This window comes from Pipistrellus hanaki, assembly GCF_964339955.1.
Source record: "Pipistrellus hanaki genome assembly, chromosome: 15".
NCBI classification, from domain to species: domain Eukaryota; kingdom Metazoa; phylum Chordata; class Mammalia; order Chiroptera; family Vespertilionidae; genus Pipistrellus; species Pipistrellus hanaki.
This window is the reverse complement of record NC_140517.1, coordinates 17,944,258-17,964,695: the sequence shown is the minus strand read 5'-3', so window position 1 is coordinate 17,964,695 and position 20,438 is coordinate 17,944,258. Positions and strand designations below refer to the sequence as shown.

Sequence of the window (20,438 nt, the reverse complement as noted above, 5' to 3'; positions counted from 1 at the left end):
CCAGAGGGTCTGATTCAGTAGGTGCCACTGTGTCAAACATGTCCATTTTTATGCATCCCCTGTGCTGCTCCTGCTCCTGGTGTGGGGACTAGACTTTGAGAACCACAGTGCTGGCCCACACCTGTTTCTGAAAGCGAGTTTCTACATCCATGTGTTCCAAACATTTTAAAGATATCATTCCTTCATGTATTGCACTAGGCACTGTCTTAGGTGCTACAGGAGATGGACAAGCTTGCTCTTATCTAGACCTGGGAGAAGCTTTCAAACTTTACCAGCTGTGCCCATACCGCTCAATTCCCAGCAAGGATCTGCTCACAAGCAGGTCTCTCCTGATCCCCAGCAGGGACAAGTGCCTACAATTGAAAGCAAAGTAGGGAGGGGGTGGGGAGGTAGGTAGGGTGGCTTAGGTTTCAGGGATCTTTCACTGAGGAATTAGTGTTAAAGAGACACACAACAATAAAGCATGAACTGAGTCCAGACACCGTCATTCAGAGCGAGCTCACCCTCTGAAGCTGGCTCCTTGCCAGCCTGGAGCCAGGTGCCTCTCTTGGATGTGAGTCAAGTGCCCTGCGGCCACCTAGGAGCACTCAGGTAGGATCCTGAAAGCCTCTCACCTCCATCCTTCCTGCCTGATTACTAGCTCAGGTCCCACCAGAGGGCTCCCAGTGCACAGGCTCCCCCCTCACACCATTCACGCTGCCCTGGGAAGGATGGGCAGGACCCTCAGGAGAAGAATGACTATTGAGTTAACTCCGTGGCTTGGGGCTCACCTCAGAGAGGTATTGTTGACACATGATTACAGCATTTAAAGCTTATTTATCCCAGGCCTAGTGGGTGCAGAAAGAAACAGGAGGGCCAGACAATCAAAGCTGGATACAGGTTTTAATACGAAACAAAAGAAAGTAATAGGACTTTGGAGGGAAAATAAGGGTGGGTTGGGAGCAGGCCACCTGTACACAGAGAAGGGCATGTGTAGCATGTCCCACAAGCAGGTGAGCTCACCGGCTTCAAGCTAGTCCCACAAACTGATGCTCGAGTGCAATTCAAAGGGCAGGCGGGTGACAGCTGTTTGCCCAAGTGGCATGTGTTTGGGTACACGCATGTCTAGCTGAACTGAAGGCAGAGGATTTGTCCGTGTTTTATTAAACATTACAAAATACCTAGTGTGGTGCTCAGGAGAAAGGGCCTCACAAACTTTCAACTGCAGGGTGGGTAACTGACCCAGGGCCCCAGCTGCCAAGCACTGAACGCCATTGCTGCATCTGTGCCAAGGCCACTTCCGGTGGGCTGCTCCTGACCAGTGAGTGTGCATAGCAGCCATTCTAAGGAGGCCCATTCCTAGGAGACATGGAACCCCTGGAGTTTTCTTCAGTGGCCTTCTGGGACATTCCTTATACAACATGAAAGTCTAAGATGCTTCCACTCAACATCCTGCTTTTTTAATAAAATATATTTTTATTGATTTCAGAGAGGACAGGAGAGGGAGAAAAAGATAGAAACATCAATGACGAGAGGCAATCATCTTTTGACTGCCTCCTGCATAGCATCTTCTGGGGATTAAGCCTACAACCAGGGCATGGGCCCTGACCAAGAATCAAACCATGACCTCTTGGTTCACAGGTCAGTGCTCAGCCACTGAGCCATTCCAGCTGGGCTCAACTATCCTTTTTGCTCTCCCTCACTTGGGGTGATAGGTTTTCCAGTCTTGTTGGCTCCTTCCCACTTCTTCTCACAGATAACCCCTACAACCCTAGCACATTTCCTCCTTCTCAGAGGATCCTGGTAAAATGAGAGAGCACAGAGAAGGGTCATCAACACATCTGGGGATAGTTTAAGGAGTTGGGATAGTTTGAAAGCTTCACATGGAGAAATTTGAGCTCTGGCCCATGCAGGCTATGGCCTGCTGATTAACCTTTATAAATGGACCTATTAGGTCCATCTGAACTGGTGATGAGAAGATATATATTTATATTTTAGAAAATGGCAAGAAAAACAACCATGGTTTTGCTGAAGCTAAGCCAATGATTAAAATTTCTGCTTCTGAGCCAATTGGCACTCTGTCCAGTCTTTTCACCTGTGGAGACTGGGTGAGCGGAAAGGAATTGGAAACATCAGTGCTTCTGTTAGTACTTCTGTTCTCCTGAAGGATGAGGCAGGGAGTGAAGAGCACATTGATGAGTTATTGATGTGCTGAGATGGACCTGGAGCTAGACAGGGGTTGGAGGCTGAATTGTTCTGCACAGAAGCAGGAGGAAAGAAGAGGAAGGGACAGTCTTTGGGTTTCTGGAAGGAAACCTCAAGCAACACAGGTGGGTGGCCAGATGGCTTGAAAGGAAGGATTATCTGATAACATTAAATCAGGCTAGTCCTCTGGTTGCACAACATTGTGGATGCACTTAATGCCACTGAGTTGTTCACTTTCAAATTGTTCCAATGGTATGTTTTATGTTATGTGTACTCGTGAAGGTTAATCTGAAGTGTCAGCTTGACTGGGATAAGGGATGCCCAGCGAATCAGCGAAGCATTATTTCTGGGTGTGCTTGTGAACGTTTCTGAAAGACAAGAGCATTTGAATGGTTGACTGAGTAAAGATCACCCTAACCAATGCCTGTGGGCATCATTCAATTCACAGAGGGCCTGAACAGAATAGAAAGGTGGAGGAAGGGTGAATTCCTGCTCTCCTCGCAGCTGGGACATACATCTCCCCCTCCTCCCTCCCGCCCCCCTCCTCCTCCCCCCAGCTCTGGCACTTGGGCCTCAGCCTCAGACTTGGACTTACACCACTGGCTCTGCTGGTTCGCAGGCCTTTCCTGGACCTCCAGCTGGCAGATGGCAGACAGTGGGGTTTGTCAGTACTATACATATATATTTATATTGATACAAGGTTTTCTGACTAAGACAGTATTTTATCACTATAAAAAAAAACAAACCACATTGGAACCCCAAACTTGGAGGAGATTATCCCAAATATGCTATTTTGATGAAATGTATGTGATCTGATTTCTGCAAAAGCATTCCTGAAAAGGGACTCTCAGATATAAGAAGAAGAGACAGAAAGACAGAAAGAAAGGGAGGAAGGAAGGGCATCACACACATGCACAATCTAGACTCCCATGACTGAAGCTTGAGTCTTACTTTACTGGTAGTAACCACTGCTACAGACACACACACACACACACACACACACACACACACACACACCTTTCCTTGTCTCCTATGTCTGGGTCAAGGGGGGACAGAGGAGAGAATAGGAGAGAAGGTGAGAGTCTGTGATATTGAGAGCTCAGTGGGAACCAAGAGGAACATGATGAAGTAGATGTCTAAGAAATCACTCAGATGTCAGCAAGCCCACCGGACTTCCAGTAGTTTAAGGGATTTAGAGAGCCTACCGACCATGTCCACATGTAAGGGGCAGGGTGAACGGAGCTTTCATAAAGAGGGACTAAAAAAGGTTCAAAGGCACTGTAATCTATGCGCTGGTTTAGAGTGTATTAACTGCTGTTTATATTACCTTCCTCATAGGGCTGTTGTAAGTGTCAAAGCAGTCCAATGGCTGTACAGATTTAATACATTCCTATGTTTATCATCAGATGCTACCTTTTCATAGACTATTCCCTCTCTTTGCTCCTGTTAAATGTTTATTTGTCTTTATATTGTATTCCATTGATTTGATAGTTATTGCCTTTGATCTTTTTCTCTGTTTTTGTCTTCCTATAATATATTTCCTCCTCTCTCCAGCACATGCCCTGGTTTTTGCTTCTCTGATCCCCCCTCCCCCCTAATTTAAGCATATATACCCCATCTTGGGTCAGGCCTGTGACTTTCTGAGTGAGTATTCTGACACCCAGGGATAGCCCATGTAAATGAGGAAGGTCCTTTTTGAAAGTTAGGATGCATCCCAAACACGCCCATTCCCAGCTGAGGTCTTACCTCAGGCCTTCAGGATGGCTGGCTACACAGACATCTGCTGGTGACTCCAGGGGTACAGGTTTTTTTCTCCCTGGAAGCCTAAACTACTGCTGGCATGACTGGGGGTGGGCTGTACCTGCTGACCCAATGCATCCTGATCTCCAAGACAGGATATGTTTCTGAAAAACAGCGGATCCATTTCAAATCCACCCCCCCACCCCCACCCCCTGCCACTCATCCCAGTTATGTCAGCTGGCAATTACTTAACATTTCTTTATGCATTAGACATTCTTTCATTTTCCAGATTAGGAAACTATTTTGCAGAGTACTTTGATGCTTCTTTTCTTTAAATGTTCACAGTGCTTGGCTGAGTACCAAACAAGCAATTAATTAGTGGGAGTAACTTTGTTATTGTTGTTACTACTGTCCCTTTCTCAACCCAACTAGAGCCTCTCCCTCTCTCTCTCTCTCTCTCTCTCTCTCTCTCTCTCTCTCTCTCTCTCTCTCTCTCTCTCTCTCTCTCTCTCTTCTGCAGCAGAACTTTCTGAGAAATATGCCCTGTGCTTCGATGCTCTTAGTTCTACACTATTCACTAAACCTATGGCGTTCTTCATCTATAACATGGAATTCAAAATGGAAGCTTTTGGGAGAAGGTGCCAGCCTTGCACCTCTGATGTTTTGTGGGTGAGAACACCCATGAAATACGAAGAAGAAGAACAGGTATTTATGCAACATGTCTTCACTGGGCACCTGCTGTTTGTACATTCTGAGACAAACACTTGGGCTCCCTCCCTCCCCTCTTTTGACTGCACTGCTGTGTGTCTACAAATAGATGGAGAGTAAGAGATCTGAGTCTTCATCCGGGCCCCATTCTCTAACTCTGTGGCCCTGGCCAATGGCCTCACCTGTCAGTGAACCCCAGTTTCCTTACCTATGAAGGGGATTAGGAACAACGCCCTCACAGGGGTGCTGGAGGATGGAACGAGGTTCCCTACCAGATGTTCCCTGGCACAATGCTTGGCCCAGAGTAACTCAGGGGCAAAGGGGCACATGTCCCTGCACCTGCTATTACAGTATATAACTCAGCTGTCCCACCCAAGGGAGCTCCCACTATTTTGCTAAGAGTGTTATGTTACACTCTTCTACTGGGTTAGGTCCCCGCTTTAATGATGGTACCAGAAGTTTTACTACCTGCAACATCATATCCCACGTCATAATACCAAAGGAAGCAGCACAGGGAAGTATACGCAATGCAATTCCAGCTACACCAAATAGTGTCTACACATGTTATCTGTGGTCATCTCTGATGAGTCAATGATGAATTATTCCTATTCTCTCATTACACTTCTATTTTGCAACGTTTTCAAAAACAGCTTTCCTGGTTTTGTCATCATAAATACTTATTACTATTTTTAAATTACATAAGATCTGCAAACCCTCCATATTAAACCTACTTGTCAGTTCTATTGTATATGGGCCAATTCATCTGCTTTTTCTGGTAAGCCTGGTTGCTTTTATTTATTTATTTGTTGATTTTAGGGAGAGAGGAAGGGAAAAGGGGAGAGAGAAAGAGGAAGGGAGAGAGGGGGAGAAAGAGAAAAAGAGAGATCTATTTGCTGTTCCACTTATGTATACATTCATTAGTTGATTCTTGCATGTGTGTCAATTCCTGACCAGGAATTGAACCCACAATCTTGGTGCATCGGGTTGATGCTCTAACCAACTGAGCTACTCGGCCAGGGCCTTGTTTTGTTTTTGACAAAAACATCCTCCTTATCTGCTTTTAAACCAAGTAAATGTTTCAGTAATGAAATCATGGTGCTCCAAGCTGTGTGTTTGTGAGAGATCGTTCATTTACTGTACAGTTCACTCACTGGACAAAAGCGATGTTTAGGCAGTTCTGAAGAAGTGGACGGTTTTCAGGCATGAGGGTGTGGGGGAAGTCTCAATTGTAAGGACTTTCCTCAGTGTCACTTAGCAGTTTTCCAGGGCTTTTTCCTTATGGCAGCGCTGGGCCATTTGAGGTACCTGCTTGCTAATCAGCCTGGCTGCCAGCCAGTCAGCCTGGGCGGAAACTCACTAGGCACAGGGTTTAATTGGGGCCACCCACCATGGAAGCGCTTCCCCCTTTGTCCGGAGAGATGGAAGCTCTTAATGTAATGCACATAAAAACGTCCAGGACTGCAGGGCAGGCAAGGGCTCTGATGTCCCGAGGCTGTTATTATGTCCCAGCGCAATGTTAGCTTTTCCGAGAGCCTCCCTCCAATCACGCGGGAGCTAAAGCTTCTCAGAAAGAGAGCAATAGAAAGTATTGGGTTGCAGTCTGGACACAGCCCCTGATGTTTGGAACCTCTCTAAATAGATCCCAGACTGCTTCAAACAGAAGAAAACCCCCTCCCATCTCTTTTGCTACTATCCCTCTGGCACCTTGGATTCCTTAAATTAATTCCTTGCAAAGGCCGGTTGAGTTCCAATAATTGTTTTTAAATGATCTGCCTCTTGACATTGTGCCTTGCAGCCCCATGCAAACAGCCAGCCTCCGGAGCAGTGGGGCCAGGCTGATAAGTATGCAGCTTCTGGGGAACAAACTGCTTGCACAGCGGGGTGCAGCCCCCTCCCTGCAGCACTCTCAGAGGGAGGCGCTTGTGGAACTGGGGAGACAGGATTTCTGCAAGGCCAGGTCATGGTGGTGCTTCGTGTGCTCCCTTCAATCAAGGGAATGCAGCCCCTCAGCATGCTTAAAATTGCATATTGAGCTCTAGCCGGTTTGGTTCAGTGGATAGAGCGTCGTGGCCTGCAGACTGAAAGGTCCCAGGTTTGATTCCGGTCAAGGGCACATGCCCGGGTTGTGGAGCAAGCAGTTAGGGGTACGATCAGGCTGGCAGGGAGGGCAGTTGGGGCAATCAGGCCAGCAGTGGAAGCCAGTTAGGGGTGAGGTCAGGCCAGCAGGGGAGGGCAGTTGGGGTTGATCAGGCCAGCAGGGAGGGCATTTGGGGGCGATCAGGCAGGCAACCAGAGGTGGTTAGGCAGGTAAGCAGTGAGAAGGCAGGTAAGCAGTGAGAAGCCAGCAGTTCTGGATTGTGAGAGGGATGTCCAACTGCTGGACATTTTCTGAGGAGTCCCAGGTTGGAGAGGGTACAGGCCAGGCTGAGGGACCCCTCCCCCATGCATGAATTTCATGCACCAGGCCTCTAGTATAAAATAAATTGCGTGTTGAATTTGGATGTGAGTGTTGGCATCTGCAAGCTTCCTCTGGTCTGTGCTTCCCAGGATAATGCAGTGAGCTGCACCCCGCCGTGCAGGTAGTTTGTTTCCCAGAAGTTCCCGGGAATAAAGAGTATGCTTGCTCTGCCCACCCTGGCCATAGTGGGCTGAGGGATGAAGAGAAGGGGTGGGAGGAGAGTGACTGAGAGAATGATAATAAGGCCACTACTGATCAAGTGCTCAGTCTGGCCCTTAACCTGCTTATCCTCTTGATCTCTTTTACTTCCCCCTGCACCTCTGGGAGACTGTACTGTTATTAGCACCACCGTGTAGGTCAACCATGCCAAAGTCGCTCCAGCGGGCAGAGTGCCTCATTTATTTGGCCTGTGTTAGCCTTTGAATTTGACATGTTTGTTGTAGATGGGTGAACCGAGGGCAGGAGACTATCTAAGTTCACCGAGTTAGTGTCCAAGTCCTATCTGTCTGATTCTACTGCAGCACTTCTGGAAAGTTAACGGCAGACGGTCACCTGGGGATCTTGGTCTGATGCAAGTCCTGACTCAGCAGGTCAGGCAGGGCCTGAGACTCTGCATGTCTTATGAGCTCCCAAGGATATGTGGGTGCCACTGGTCTAGGGATTGCACTCTGTATGGTTCAACTGGATGCATATTAGAGTCCCCTGGAGTCAGGGGACTTGAAAACTATCCCCATTGGGCAGTCAGACCCATCAAAGCAGAATCTCTGGGTGTGAGATTGGCCATTGTGCACCCAGGTTGCGAACATGTGCGGAGGTGGGGAATTGCACAGCTAAAATGGTCAGGGCAAGCCTCCGGGCACTTACACTTATTTTAACAACAAAAGCAAACGTATGGTTTAGTAGTCAAAAAGGGAAGGAGAAAGAGGCCACTGTGTTTGAGAGGATGTGGGAGGGAATGGAAATGAGGTCAAGGTGGGAATGTGTGCAGGAATAAAACAAATACAAACAGCTGGAGCTGCTTCCCGGCAGGTGTGCAACCTGTTTGGTGGTGGAATTTGGTCCTTACTGGAGGCAGCGGTAACCAGGTTCCATCGACAGCTGGCTGAAGAGGTGACACCAAGGGCCTTTCTCAGCAGCCTGGATCCATTCCTCTGCTGTGAAGTTTCCATTCAATGAGATGTGCTAGCCCTGCTCCTGGTGGGGACACAAAGGGGACAATGGCACCCTCAGCTCAGGAGGCCCAGAGGCTGGGTGGGGCCCTGGCCTCCATTGTACTTGCCTTGCTTAACTAACAGAGGCCGGAGAGATTGGCAGGTTATTGTGGGAACCAGAGCAGCAGTCCTAAAGGGTGGCCAATGCCAAGAGCTTGAATCAAGGCGGGAACAAAAGCAATGAGATGAGGAGGAGAGGGACTGGTCCCGGGGCATTGCTAAAGTAGGTTTGGTGACCAGATGACCCCTCTGTGCTCCCCTTCAGTTCCCACGTGCAGGGGAGGCACCAACACTTCCCAGTTTTGGACTTTGGGCAGATGGCGGCTGATGGAGAGATGCGGGTGGTTTATGCCTTCTTGAGTTTAAGGCACCTTTGACACATCCAGTTTAAAATGTCCGTATGCGGCTGGAGATATATGTCTGGAGCTTGGGACAGAGTCCCGGGCTGACCCAGCAGATCTGGGAGTCATCAACCATCAGTTGGGATCTGAATGCTCAGAAATGGAGATCCTTTTATGAGCAAAGATAACAAGGATGCCGGACTGGGAAGCACCAGTGTTTCAGGGACATAAAAAAGGACAGGGGAATAGTTGATAAGTAAAAAATAAACACGGAAGGAAAAAGACAGGACAAAGGAAAGACGGGGAAGTGGAGAAGGTGAGAGGGTTGGAGGAGGCAGTGATGGCTAGTTTCAAAGGCCACAACTGTTTAAAGATAAACACTGCTGAGAGCTCTCCTCTCTAAAACGTGTTTAATGGGTTTCTTTCAGTGAAAGGAGCAGTGTCCACGTCTTTATATTTCTCTGCATTTGTTGTTAAGTAGCTTTATTGTCCTTTCTTGGTTAGGATATTATATTTTTGGAGTCTGGTCTTGGTGGGGACTGTGACTAAGGACATAATGCGTGGGTCCCCCCCACCCCCCAGCCCTACGGCTTCTAAGAGCATCCTGAGATAGTGCGAATACATGGGAAGGATGTCGAAGTGAAAAGGGGGGAAATGATGAAGTTGGTAATGTAGACATAGTCGCCCAGTACATTGCAGTAGGTGGGGGCAGATCTTGGCTCCTGGTCAGTTGCCCGCTCCAATCAGAAAAAGCCTAAGAGGAGGTTGCAGGCCAGGCTGGACACTGTGCATGGCTAGGCCCCCTCAGTGTGAGTTCTAAATCCCGTCCTCCCAAAGGAGTCATTAGCCCCAAGTGGACACCCTTCTGAGTTCTGCTACTTTCATGGGCCTGTGCAGAAGGGAGCACCATTTTCTAATGCTCATGCGGGTGCTGTGTATGTGAGCTGCAGCCCTGAAATCATATCCAGGGTCCAGCCTGGAAATGGGGTAAAAGAACGTGCAGATGGCATCCATCTCTAAGCAAGAGTTCACAGCCTCAGGAAGTGGAGTGGCTTCAGGAATAAGGGTCAGAGGAAGTTCACAAAAGGGGGAGATGGGCTGCCATTTCTTGAGCACCGGCGGTGCTGGGCTGCTTCATTTCAGCCTCATGAAAAGAAAAAATGTGCGAGGTAAGGATTGTTCTCCCTGCATGAGAGATGAGGACACTTAGAAGTACTGCTGTGTTTGAGGGCACCTAGAAGAAATACTAGGATTGCGTGGGTAAAAGCGACAGCAACCCAATACAGACCAACTTAAAGGGGAAAATAACTGGAGAGAGGTTTCTTGTCTTAAATGGTAGTGATCTCAAGGGTTGTCGGCGAAGGTATAAGAATCATGGCTTCAGACAGAAATCTGTGGCTTCTCTGCTTTCAAACTTGCGGTGTATTTCTTTCTGCAGAGGGCTGCTGTCCGCGTGAGGCTGTAACCATATACTGTGACAACCTCAGCCAGAAAATGGGTTCATTCTCCCATCTTTGGCAGATCAACACCAGTGAATGATTCTAATAGGTCACACCTGAGTCCAGGACCTACCTCTTGGCCAATAATGATTGCCAAAAAAGAAAGTGTTATTACGTGTTTGGGAAGATCTCTATCATGGAATAAACCAGGAAAAGGAAGACAAAAAGGAGATAAAAACACCTAGAAGTCAAATTACCCTCTGCTACCCAAAATCTAAGTAACAAATACAGTTCATCACTGTAGCAAGGATTCAATCCCTTTGCTTTCCCCACGAACAGGGAAAGAGTCAAAGGCATCCCAGAAGCTTTAGATCCCATGGACTAGGAAGTAGCTCTGGCATTCAAGTAGAGGCCTAAGTACCCTGGACCGCAATTACTGGGTTGTAATATATTTAGTTACATCAGAAACACCCAGGTGTTAGTTAAAAGACAGATGTCTGGGCCTCATCCCAGACCCACTTAATTGGGCTATTTCTAGGGATGCCCAAGAACACAGGTCTAACGATCCTCCAGGTGGTTTTGATTAGCAGGGGTAGCTCCCAGGCCTGGCTGTCCCAGGTGTGGGGAGGCCTGGCTGGTGTGAGATGTGATCAGGGAACCACTGGGGCAGGTATCAGCCTGCGTGCGATGAGGTCACAGTGGGGGAGAATGAGGAGAGAAGACGTCATGTGGACAAAGCTCATCTCCCTATCTTAGGCAGCCTGATATTTTCCAGAACTTTTCTTCCACTGTGCGGAGAGCTCAGAACTTGGCCTTGGGTTCGTTTGTGGAAATAAGTAGTCTAGTTCTAATACTGCCTCCGGCCTTGGGCAAATAAACTACTTTCAATAGTAGGACTTGGGAAAAGACTAAACAGAACAGGTAAGTAGTATACAGCCAGAGTGTGACCAGCAGAGGAAGCTGAGCAACGCCTCATCCTATAGATAAGTCAGACAAGCACAGGTACAAAGGGAAGAAATCCATTGTAAGAAAGTGCCATGAGCCCCGCCAGCATGGCTCAGTGGTTGAGCGTTGACCTAGGAACCAGGAGGTCACGGTTTGATTCCTGGTCAGGGCACATGCCCAGGTTGTGGGCTTGATCCCCAGAGTGGGGCATGCAGGGGGCAGCCAATCAATGATTCCCTCTCATCATTTGGTGTTTCTCTCTCTCTTCCCCTCTTCCTTCCTCTCTGAAATCAATAAAAATATTAAAAAGAGAAATTGCAATGAAAGATTGAATAAAATGCGAGGAAGGAAAATAGTTGATCATTCCTAAATTGTGTTTGATGACACTATTTCCAGAGCTAGTTGGTGAGAGATCCTGCACCCCAGATGTGTCCTTGGCAAATGAAAAATGAAAGCTGCTGCATGCCACTTGTTTGGATATTGCTCTGTTTTGTGATGAGGCAAGCAGCTCATCTTCCTGGATGGTTATCGCTAAAGAAGACTGAAAAGCTTCCTTAGAGAAAACTGCTGCTCAGTTGTCTCCACCCCCTCCCGCCTCCCCGCTGCTTTTGAGGACCTCGTGGCTCCCTGCACCTGTTGGGGAGACATTGGCCAGAAGGCAGCCCTTGCTTCTCAGGGCTTTGAGGATGTTGGTGCATTTCCATCCCTCTCTTTCTCTTTTTGGCTCCCGTGTTGAAAGGAGGTAAGCCTTGTTTTCTGTTTCTGTTTTATCCCGTGCTAGGTTTGGATGTGTGGCTTTGGATAGCTTTCTCTCTGGGCATGAACGTACTTTCTACGGGAAACTGTCAGGAGCGTGTTACATAAAACCGCCAGGCTCGTCCTTGCAGCTTTGAGATACTCGAGGAAGGGCAGTGTCCCTCTGCTCTGCAAGGGAGAGAGAGGAGAGACTGAGGTCCCTGATTACAGGCTGGAAAGGCAGCTGTGGTGGGGGAGGGGCTAGACGTTTCCTACTTTCCAAGGAAGAGGCTCTGGCATCTTCATGGAGCAGAGACCAAGGAAAAAGGGAAGAAATGGCAAGGATTGCCGTTTACTTCTTGCGATGGCCAGCGGGAGGTCCTTGATTTGGAAAAAAGTGGTTAAACTTATATCAGTGTGGAAAGAAGAAAAACCAATGTACCACTGAATCTAGAAGGGAAAGGAAGAAATTTTGTTACATAGTTAAGAGTGAATGGTGTGATCTCTCCACCTCAAATTTTCCCATTTCCTTCCTCCCTCCCTCATTCTCTCCTTCCTTCCCTCCCAACAAATATTTACTAAATGCCTTCTGTGTGCCAGGCTCTGGGCTATGTTTGCCAGAATACAGCACAACAGGGAATTTTTCTTTTTTCTTTTTCCTCATTGGCTTATGCAATGGACTGAATATTTTTGCCCCTTCCCCCAATCCATATGTTGAAATATAATCTCCAATGTGATGGTATTTGGGGCTGAGCCCTCGTGAATGGGACCTTCTAAGAGACCTCAGAGAGCGCCTTGCGCCTCCGCCATGCGACGACACAGTGTAAAGAAGGCTTTCTGTGAATCAGGAAACCTGCTCTCACCAGACAGCTCTCTGCAGGAGCCTTGATCCTGGGCTACTGTGAAAAATGTCTGTTGTTTATACGCCACCCAGTCTATGGTATTTTGTTATAGCAGCCCGCATGGACTGAGACAGATTGCTGCAATGTTCGTTATCGTGTCTTAGATTTATAGTTTTAAAAATCAGCTAAGATTTGTATTTCCAAGTGCTCTTCCTAACTGCTAGACTGGACCACTCGCTCACGACTCTCTGTCACCATCTAGAGACAATTTATACATATTGCAGGGCCAGTTCCTAGAACATTGAAGGCAGGAAATCATTCTGGAAGTTATGACTATGTTTTTGAATCGGCTCCACAGAAGGAATTGGTCCTGAGCATCTTCAAATGAATGAAATGAAAGGTTTTTATCCCTAGATCTATTAACATGTGAGAAATGGGTCTTGGTTTCTACACCAAACCATAGAGGGCTGGGACCTACCGAATGCGAAGGTTTACAGGGGTGTGGGAGGAAGAGCTGGAAAATTGGGGGCGGGGGAGGGAGGCAGGGGGTTCTTTTGGTTCAAGAGGAGGCCTTCAGACCCTCCAAGGGTGAGCACTCAGCAAATATAACAAGTATTTGTTTTTCTGAATGAGAGGCTTTAAGGCTCCAGGCTGATGGAGACAAAGACCCCAGAATAGGATTGGGATAGACGCTGTCTACCCAGGTCCTCACCAGGGGTGATTTTGCTCCCCTGGGACACCTGGTCATGTCACAACGTTTTGTCACAATCATGGGGGTGCTAAAACCCTACACGGCACAGGACAGACCCCAGCACAAAGACCAATCCTACCCCAAATGTCAGTGGTGCCGAGGGTAAAAACCAGCACAGTCTAGCACTGAGCGTGGTAAGAGCGGGTCTCTTGAGGCTCCGAACCTGCCCGTGCTGAGTAACCTCATTCCTGGCTGCAGAAGAGAGAGACCCGAGGGGTATGGGTGGCTTCATGCAAATGTCTCTCAATGGAGAGATGTATTTGAGGGACAGGATTACTTTCAATGGACAGTGAATACACCATTTACACACACACACACACACATACACACACACACACACACACACACACACACAGTTTCCTGAGTGTTTCCCGGGCCATATAATTCGGTGCTGTCCACTCCACGCTCCTTTTTTTTTTTTTTAATCTCGTCTGTTGCTTGATGACATGACTTCAAGCTCGGTTTTCGTTGCATGTCCTTCTTGACACTAAGTTTCCCTTAGTGTCCAGTTGTTTGCTGAGATCACAGAAAGCCCTGACGTCACCTGTGTCAGAATCACCCACAGGTGCTTGCTGCAGATGCTTATTTGGGGCCTGCACCACATCTACCGAATCAGAATTTCCATGGCTCATGGTTCAGGAATCTGCCTTGGAAGCCAGCAGCACAGGTGAATTCTGTGCACATTGAAGTTGAACCTGATGATCTATAAAGCAACAGAATGACGGGGCATCTTCTCTTCTTACTGTAAAAGCCCATTTATAAAGCCCAGAAAAAATATATCCACCTAATTCTTGCAACATTCTTTTGATGTGTTGCTTGTATTCCTATTTTATAGGTTATACGATAGAGGCCACAGCGCTTACGCAGAGTATGCAGGGAAAGCTAGGTGCTTTTGTTGAACCCAGATCTTCTCACTGGGAGGCCTTTGCAAAAAGCTTTGCCCTGAGCAGAAGCTGTGCCCCTTTCTCTGTCTCTGCCACCCAGTCTCCCTCTCCACCACTGCATCCAGGGGGACAGACCTACACATGCCGGGCTGTCATTTGTTCTAAACTGTGACATGGACCTCATCCTAACCACCTCTGTGCCCTGAGGACCAGAGCAGGGATATGCCCTCTCCACAGCCACCACCCTGGTCCAGGACGCCAGCGCTGCTCATCATGATTCTAGCTCAGCTTCCTTGCCCTTCTCCTCTGCTCAGCACTTCCAACGTTATCCACACGTGATCCATAGATTGCCTCCTGCACACTCTCTCTGTGAGCCTCCCCTTAAATCTAACTGATTCTTATAGGCCGCACCCCAGCCACCATGGTCCGCTTGACTCTCGCTCTGGCCTGTAACTTTCCCATCAGGGCAGCATCTGAGAATATATTTTGCTCATCACTGCACACAGTAGGGATCAAATAAATGTACTGAGTAAATGAGCAGGCATGCCGCAGATGGGATGGATGCCCATCCATGGTGGCGGCAGCACTGTTTGTTAGGGCTGATTTCTGCAGGTTGGGGTGTCTGGGGCAGCATGTTTGTTAGGGCTGATTTCTGCAGGTCGGGGTGTCTGGGGCCAGGGTTCCATCTTTAGGAGTTGGAAGCATGGTCGCTTGGACAAGAGAGAAAGATCCAGAAGAGGGAAGGCCCCTGCCAGCCGGCTGTGTGTGTGATGTTTTCATTTGTTGGGATAACACTGATTAATGACGTTATATCATGCCATCATACTTCAGGTGTACAACCTGACATCTGTGCTTGCCACTGTGTGCTCACTGATTGCCTGGATTTGCGAGTTTCCAAATGATGTGTGCGCTAGGTTATCTTGAGCCCATCTGAGCCTAGTTTCTTCATCTTCATCAAGGAGCTGATCGTTCTCACCTTTGCGAGGCTAGGGCCCAGGCTCAAGGAGATAAAGCAGGGGGTGGCACCTGGCACTTGGGAGGTGTTGAGAAGTTCTCTCAAGTCTGCCCGGCACCCAGAAGATTTGTGGAAGAGAAGTCTGCCCAGGCAGCAAAGAAGACGCGCCCCTTACCTGTGCCTCCCTCCCGCTCTCTCAACTCATCTCTTCCTGCGCTTAAAGCTTAAGTCACGTTTTCCAAGCCCGACCCGGGGCGCTCCGAGCTCTCTGTCGGCGGTGGGTCCCTCCCTCCCCCTTGCACTCCCCCATCTTCCACTCCCTCTCTGCCCCCTCCCTCGGAGCGGGGGCCGGGAATCCCACGCCCCAGCACCAGCCCTGGGGCTCAGACGGGCCCGGGAGCCGCTGGTCGCCAATCACCGTGCGGTGGAGAGGCGGGCGCTTGGCTCGGGCGCGCTGGGGGAGCCAGCTGGCGCTGCTCTCCCCGGGAGCCTCAGACGCTCGCACAGACCCAGACAGACGCACAGACTGGCGGGCAGGCGCGCGGGCAGGCACGGACAGAGTCCCCCGGCCCGTTTGCATTCGGAGGCGCGCGCCGGCCCCGGCCCGGGAGCCCCCCGTCCCCCGAGGGGAGCCGCGGGCGGCCGCTCCGCAGCCGGCGCCCCGCCGGAGGGAGGGCGCGCGGGCCATCGGCGGCGGGGAGGCCCCGGCCCGCGATGTGAGCGGCGGCGGCGGCGGCTCCCACCTGGCGCCGCACCTGGAGCGCCGCGCTCCGGGCCGCGGGGGGGAATGCGCGCCGCCCGCGGCCGCCGCGCCCGCACCTGACCATGGAGTGCGCCCTCCTGCTCGCGTGCGCCCTCCCCGCCGCCGGCGCGGGCCCGCCGTGGGCTCCGGCGGGGCTGGGGCGCGTGGCCAAGGCAGGTGCCCGCCGATGGTGGGTGGCTGGGGAGGGGGCGCCAGGCGCAAGCCCCCCCGCGCCCCTCACGCGCGGTGTGCCCTCTTCTCTTGCAGGCGCTCCAGCTGTGCTGCCTCTGCTGTGCCTCGGTGGCCGCAGCCCTAGCCAGTGACAGCCACAGCGGCGGCAGCAGCGGATTGAATGACGGTTCGTACTGGCCCCCCATCTCCTCCCCCCAACCCCTACCCCTAGGAGTCTGTCCAGGCACTTTGTCCCTTCTTTTCCCCTCAAAAGAGGGGGAAAGGTTCAAAGGCTCACCCACCCCCCTCCGCCCCCAACGTGGCAGGTGTGTGTGCGTGTTGGAAATGGTTCCTGTTTGAGAGGAGGGGGAAGTGTGGCAAGGACTAAGGAGTTATCAAAAGAATCAATGCCTCAAGCTTCAAGTCACATAAATGAGAAAACAATACTTTCCCTTGTTCACAGATGGCTTGTTTCAAAAATGAAATCGTGGCTGCGGTGAGAAATTAGGAAGTGGATAGGCGGTTGGTATCAAAAGGCACTTTGCTCCCTTCCTGCCTTTTCTGGGCAAGCTTGCAGGGATGAAAACATGAACCCGTTCCCTTCCCCACACCTTTCCTCCTCCCTCTCTTCTCCACTTCTGTTCCCTGTCTTCCTTTCCTCTCCTCTCCCCGTCTCTTGGCCTTTGTGTCCTGGATTCCCAGAAGCCACTGTTGGAGGGAAGAAGGTAGCTTGGGGTATCTGGAGTCTTTATCTCTTTCGAGGTTCCCCAGCTGAAAACCTCCCTTGCTTCTATCATTTATTAACTTCTGATGGCGCCCAGAAGGAAAATCCTTGTCTCCACATTCCCGCCAGCTACAGACTAGCTGACCCCTGATCCAAGGTGTCCAGCAATGCCTGAGGTTCTACCGATTCTCTCACCTTTAACCTTGCAGGATCATGTCCCCCTATCAGGGGACAAGGGATCCTATTGGGGACAGGGATTGGCAGAGCCATGAAGAGGGACTGGGGCAGGAGGTGGGTCCTTGAGGGGGGGAGGAGGACAGAGCAGGAATGGGTTATTGAGAAGAGCTTTGGTCCAACCAGAAAGGCTGGCTGCAGTTTCTGAAACAACCTCCCATTGTCCCATCCGGCCTGATGGCTGCAGGCCCCTTCCGTTCCAGCTACCACCTGTAAGGACCTGTCTTTAGTCAGCCCCTGAGCTGATTGATCAGATCATTCTCCACAGGGGACTCTCGTTGCCCATTCATTATCATCATCATCAGCAGCAGCAGCCTCCTCCTTCTCCCCTTGGAAGCAAACTGGTAGCAGGTGTTGGTGTCTGAGTGGATGGGGCTGGAGTGGTTCGGGGGGGGGGGGGGGTAGCTTTTCGGCAGATTCCCTACAGGCTGGCTAAGGATACCACACGCCTCGCAATTAAGAGCAGGTAGGATTTCAGATGGTTCTGGACAAGGAGGCCTGAAACAACTTATGGCGAGGCTCAGTTGCATGTGTCAGGATGGTTCACACAGTTAGGTTTTAGTAAGGGAGGAAGTGGGTTTTTCACTAAGAAAAAGCTGCATTGAATCGAAAACCACTGTAAAGCATCATCATAGAGATTTTTTTTTTTTTTAAAGAAGAGAAATAGTGTACACCTGCTTTGTTTCTTAAGGTTAAGAGAGGAGGAAAACTCTTTTCCAATTGTTTTTTAATATGTATGTCAATCTAATAGCGTCTTTAATTAAAGGAGTCAAAGAGAAAGAGAGGCAGGATGCAGAGAATATTGTAAGGATGAGAATTGCCCAAGCACTAAGAGTCACAGGTGGTCATTCAGAAGAAAACATTTTAAAGCTGTCATACTGGTAGCTACAGGGCTTCTTTCTCTTTCTCTTTTTTTCTTTTGACTATTTTGGGAAAAGGGGAATTCCTGTCTTCCTCCTCCTAGAACCAAGGACCCCGGTGACTCAGACACGCCTCTAAGTTATTCTGAAGCTTTCTAAACACTTTCCAAATTAGTTTCCCATTCTGTGCCTAGAAAGTGGAAATGCAGAGCGGTTTTTTTTTAATGCTCAGAGGGCATATTCCACATCATTTTGTGGGATGAGACTTTTCAGTTTCAATGTGTTCTGATAGAAAGCAGTGTGCTGGCTTCTCATTTTTTTCTTTTTTTCTCTTCCAAGCAGCAAATTGTTTTTTAGCTCCTCCTCTCGGGAACAAGCAGCAATTAGTGCAACTCCGGGGAGCAATGGCGAAGGTATTTCTAAACATGCCTTTCCAGGTGTCCCTGCTCTGACAACATGTCTGAGCAATTTGAAACATCATCCAGCATAGGAAAAGCCCTGACAGTGTTGAGGCATTTTTATGCATCCACTCTGTCGGGTGCTTACAATAAAATGGGATTGTCCCTGCTCAAGGGAAAAGGCTGAGAGTGCTACAAGTTCTGGCGTTTTATTGTCACGGATAAATAATACTGGAAATAGGAAACTGCGGTTGTTTGTGCATTTTCTGAGGAATCCTCATGCTACTCAGCAGTGTGAGTTATTTGAAATTGAAATTCTATCCCCTTTCCTCCTCTCCACGCTCCCCCACTACCCGCGCCCCCTCCCCCCCCCCCCCCCCCCATGCACCTAGGATGGTCCCAGTTCAGGTTAAACACAAAGATAGTAATCTCCGTTTAAAAAAAAAATTAAATTCTTTCCTTTGGTAGTTCTATATGTATTTTGTCTCCCCCAAAAAAGCAATGTTTATGAATGAAGGGCTCTCTAATATAGGAAAAATCCATCTTCTCTTCTCCCCAGACCAGGAGAGTTTGCGGTCTTTTCCACACATATTCTTGACACTCATTAAGGTTGTGCTTGGCTTTTAGTGTCTATAGGAATGAGGGAGGCAGGGCTAGTGGTAAGGACCATGGGTCTTCCTCTGAGTTCTATTTCACGTAGATGCACGGCCACGGGAACAAAGACACCTTTGAGCTGTGCCTCGCTCTCGGCCAGCCTGGTGGGAGGTGACGGGCAGGCTCTGTGGGCTCGGGGTGCTGACAGCTCGACCTCTCCCCCCGCAGATTACGTGTTTGTCACACCGGTGGAAGTGGACGCGGGCGGGTCCTACATCTCTCACGACATTTTGCACAGCGGCAGGAGGAAGCGGTCAGCGCAGAGTGCCAGCAGCTCCCTGCATTACCAATTTTCAGCATTTGGACAGGAGCTCCACTTAGAGCTGAAGCCCTCGGCGATTTTGAGCAGTCACTTTATTGTCCAGGTACTTGGAAAAGATGGTGCTTCAGAGCCTCGGGGACCCCGGGTGCAGCGATGTTTCTATCAGGGATTTATCAGAAATGACACCTCCTCCTCCGTGGCCGTGTCTACTTGTGCCGGCTTGGTAAGTACCCCGAGTTCTGCCGTCGACTCCCTCTTCTGCGTGCGTTCTGTCCGACTCGAATGAACAGATGTCTGCAATATTAAGTGCTTCTTCCAGCCAGTTCCACCCATTCACACTGTCAGCTTTGATACTTATAATAGTCTCAATTGAATTAATCTAATCTGCTCCCAGAAAGAGAAAATAGAATAGAACTTTAATGACCATTTAGAACATTTCTTTTGATGTTTAATGGTCTGGGCCTCTTCATTCTCTGTGTTTGAGATGTTCCCCAAGGAAATTAATGTGATGGATGCCATTCGCATTGTAAAGTCTTCGGAGACCAGGCATCATATAAATCGAACAAGCTGCGTGCCTCTGCGTTGCTTTGAGACGGGGAAAACTGTATTTCAGTGCAAAATTGCATTCGGCAGGCCTGCTAAGTCCAACCTTCATGGAGAAGGGAGGTCTTTGATTTCCTTTGACCTATTTGTGTTCCGCTCATGTGAAACGTTCTTGTAGGATGTGGTGTGTCCGGGGCTGGCAGGGTTAAGTGTGCTGTCACAGGGACGCAGACTGCTTAGAAGCATTTGGGACAAGTGTTCTTTCCCCTCTTGTGTGATCCTCATCTGTTGAGCTCCGGGCCAACAATATTCGTGTAAATGATACTTGACTCAGAATTCAATCAATGCATGAGGCAGTAAATGGCATTTGGGGTTGATTTCATTCCATGTTGCAATTGACAAGTGCCTGGAACTGACAGAAATATGTATGTGCGTGCGTGCGTGCGTGTGTGTGTGTGTGTGTGTGTGTGTGTGTGTGTTGAGATACTGAGACACTTGAAAGTCATGCTCTGGGATGACTAGGAGAAGGAGAATGTGATAAAGCCCAGTTGCATATGTAGTAATGTTCATGGTACATCATGACACAAAATAAGAGTGGTTGGGCCCAGCCAGCATAGTTCAGTGGTGGAGTGTTGACCTATAAACCAGAAGGTCATG

At 49.3% G+C, this 20,438-nt stretch overlaps 1 protein-coding gene across 2 annotated transcripts in view; it reads left to right on the top strand.

Annotated features, from left to right (window-relative positions):
- Nucleotides 1-16,018: 16,018 nt before the first annotated feature.
- The window catches only part of ADAMTS18 (ADAM metallopeptidase with thrombospondin type 1 motif 18), a gene marked incomplete at both ends in the record, with an annotated part of 122,521 nt that continues 118,101 nt past the window's right edge, over nt 16,019-20,438 (top strand). For both annotated transcript variants that reach the window (XM_084905342.1, XM_084905341.1), the window contains 3 exons: nt 16,019-16,108; nt 16,203-16,293; nt 19,145-19,461. In XM_084905342.1, coding sequence (XP_084761468.1) covers nt 16,019-16,108; nt 16,203-16,293; nt 19,145-19,461 — 498 coding nt within the window. The remainder of the gene's footprint in view (nt 16,109-16,202; nt 16,294-19,144; nt 19,462-20,438) is intronic.